The following is a 767-nucleotide window of genomic DNA, read 5'->3' as shown; positions in this document are numbered from 1 at the left end:
TTTTAAGAGTTGAAGTATACTGCAAGTGCACATCCAAAACAATTAAGTGCATTTCTGCATCTGCAGGTGAATAATGTGTGTTTGGAGGACGTGATGCACGAGGATGCGGTGGGCACACTGAAGAACACAGCAGAGGTGGTCTACCTGAGAGTGGCAAAGCCAAACAACCTGTACCTTACCAACTACAACCCACCAGACCTCACAAGCAGTGAGTATACAGCACACAGAAGCGCTGCTTCACAGAAAGAACACTGCAAAGTATGTTTCAAGCAAAACTCTTTAAAGAATCAGTGGTAAATCCAGCTTTCACTCACTCCTTTGTGTGTGCTCACCCTTCAGCGTACTCTCCGCATCTGGACACAGACCTTGGACATCCAAACTTCCTGGCTTCGGATTACCCACAAGCCCTCACTCCCACCTCACCAAGCCGCTTTTCTCCTGTGCTGCATGGCTTGATGGGAGATGACGACTTACCCAGGTAACACGCTCTGAGTAACTGGAAGCAGTTCCTGCACAATTGCGGAGTTAAAATACATTTTAAACAAAGCTCTCATCACCTTGCATCAGTGTTATTTAGTACTGTGTTAGTAGTAGTATTGTAATAAATTAATATTACAGTTTTTATTAACACTTTGAAGTAGCTTTTATTTTGATATTTTCTGTTTCCATTTTAATTTTAAATGTAGTTTCAATTGTATTAATTTTGTGTTAATTTGATCATTTTTAGTATTTTTTTTTTTTTAAATATCTCTCTCTATATATCGTAC

The 767-nt window shown here is 39.8% G+C and overlaps 1 protein-coding gene across 1 annotated transcript; it reads left to right on the top strand.

The window, feature by feature from the left end:
• Positions 1–66: 66 nt before the first annotated feature.
• On the top strand, positions 67–478 carry LOC107735385 (disks large homolog 4-like; the record flags this gene model as incomplete). Its single annotated transcript, XM_016547086.1, has 2 exons — positions 67–208; positions 340–478. Coding segments are annotated over exons 1-2 (254 nt in total), but the record flags the coding sequence as incomplete, so codon positions are not given.
• Positions 479–767: the final 289 nt, after the last annotated feature.

This window comes from Sinocyclocheilus rhinocerous, unplaced genomic scaffold (genome assembly GCF_001515625.1).
Source record: "Sinocyclocheilus rhinocerous isolate Xijiao unplaced genomic scaffold, SAMN03320098_v1.1 C36021278, whole genome shotgun sequence".
Classification (NCBI taxonomy): Eukaryota; Metazoa; Chordata; class Actinopteri; order Cypriniformes; family Cyprinidae; genus Sinocyclocheilus; species Sinocyclocheilus rhinocerous.
This window is presented reverse-complemented; position numbering and strand designations above follow the sequence as displayed.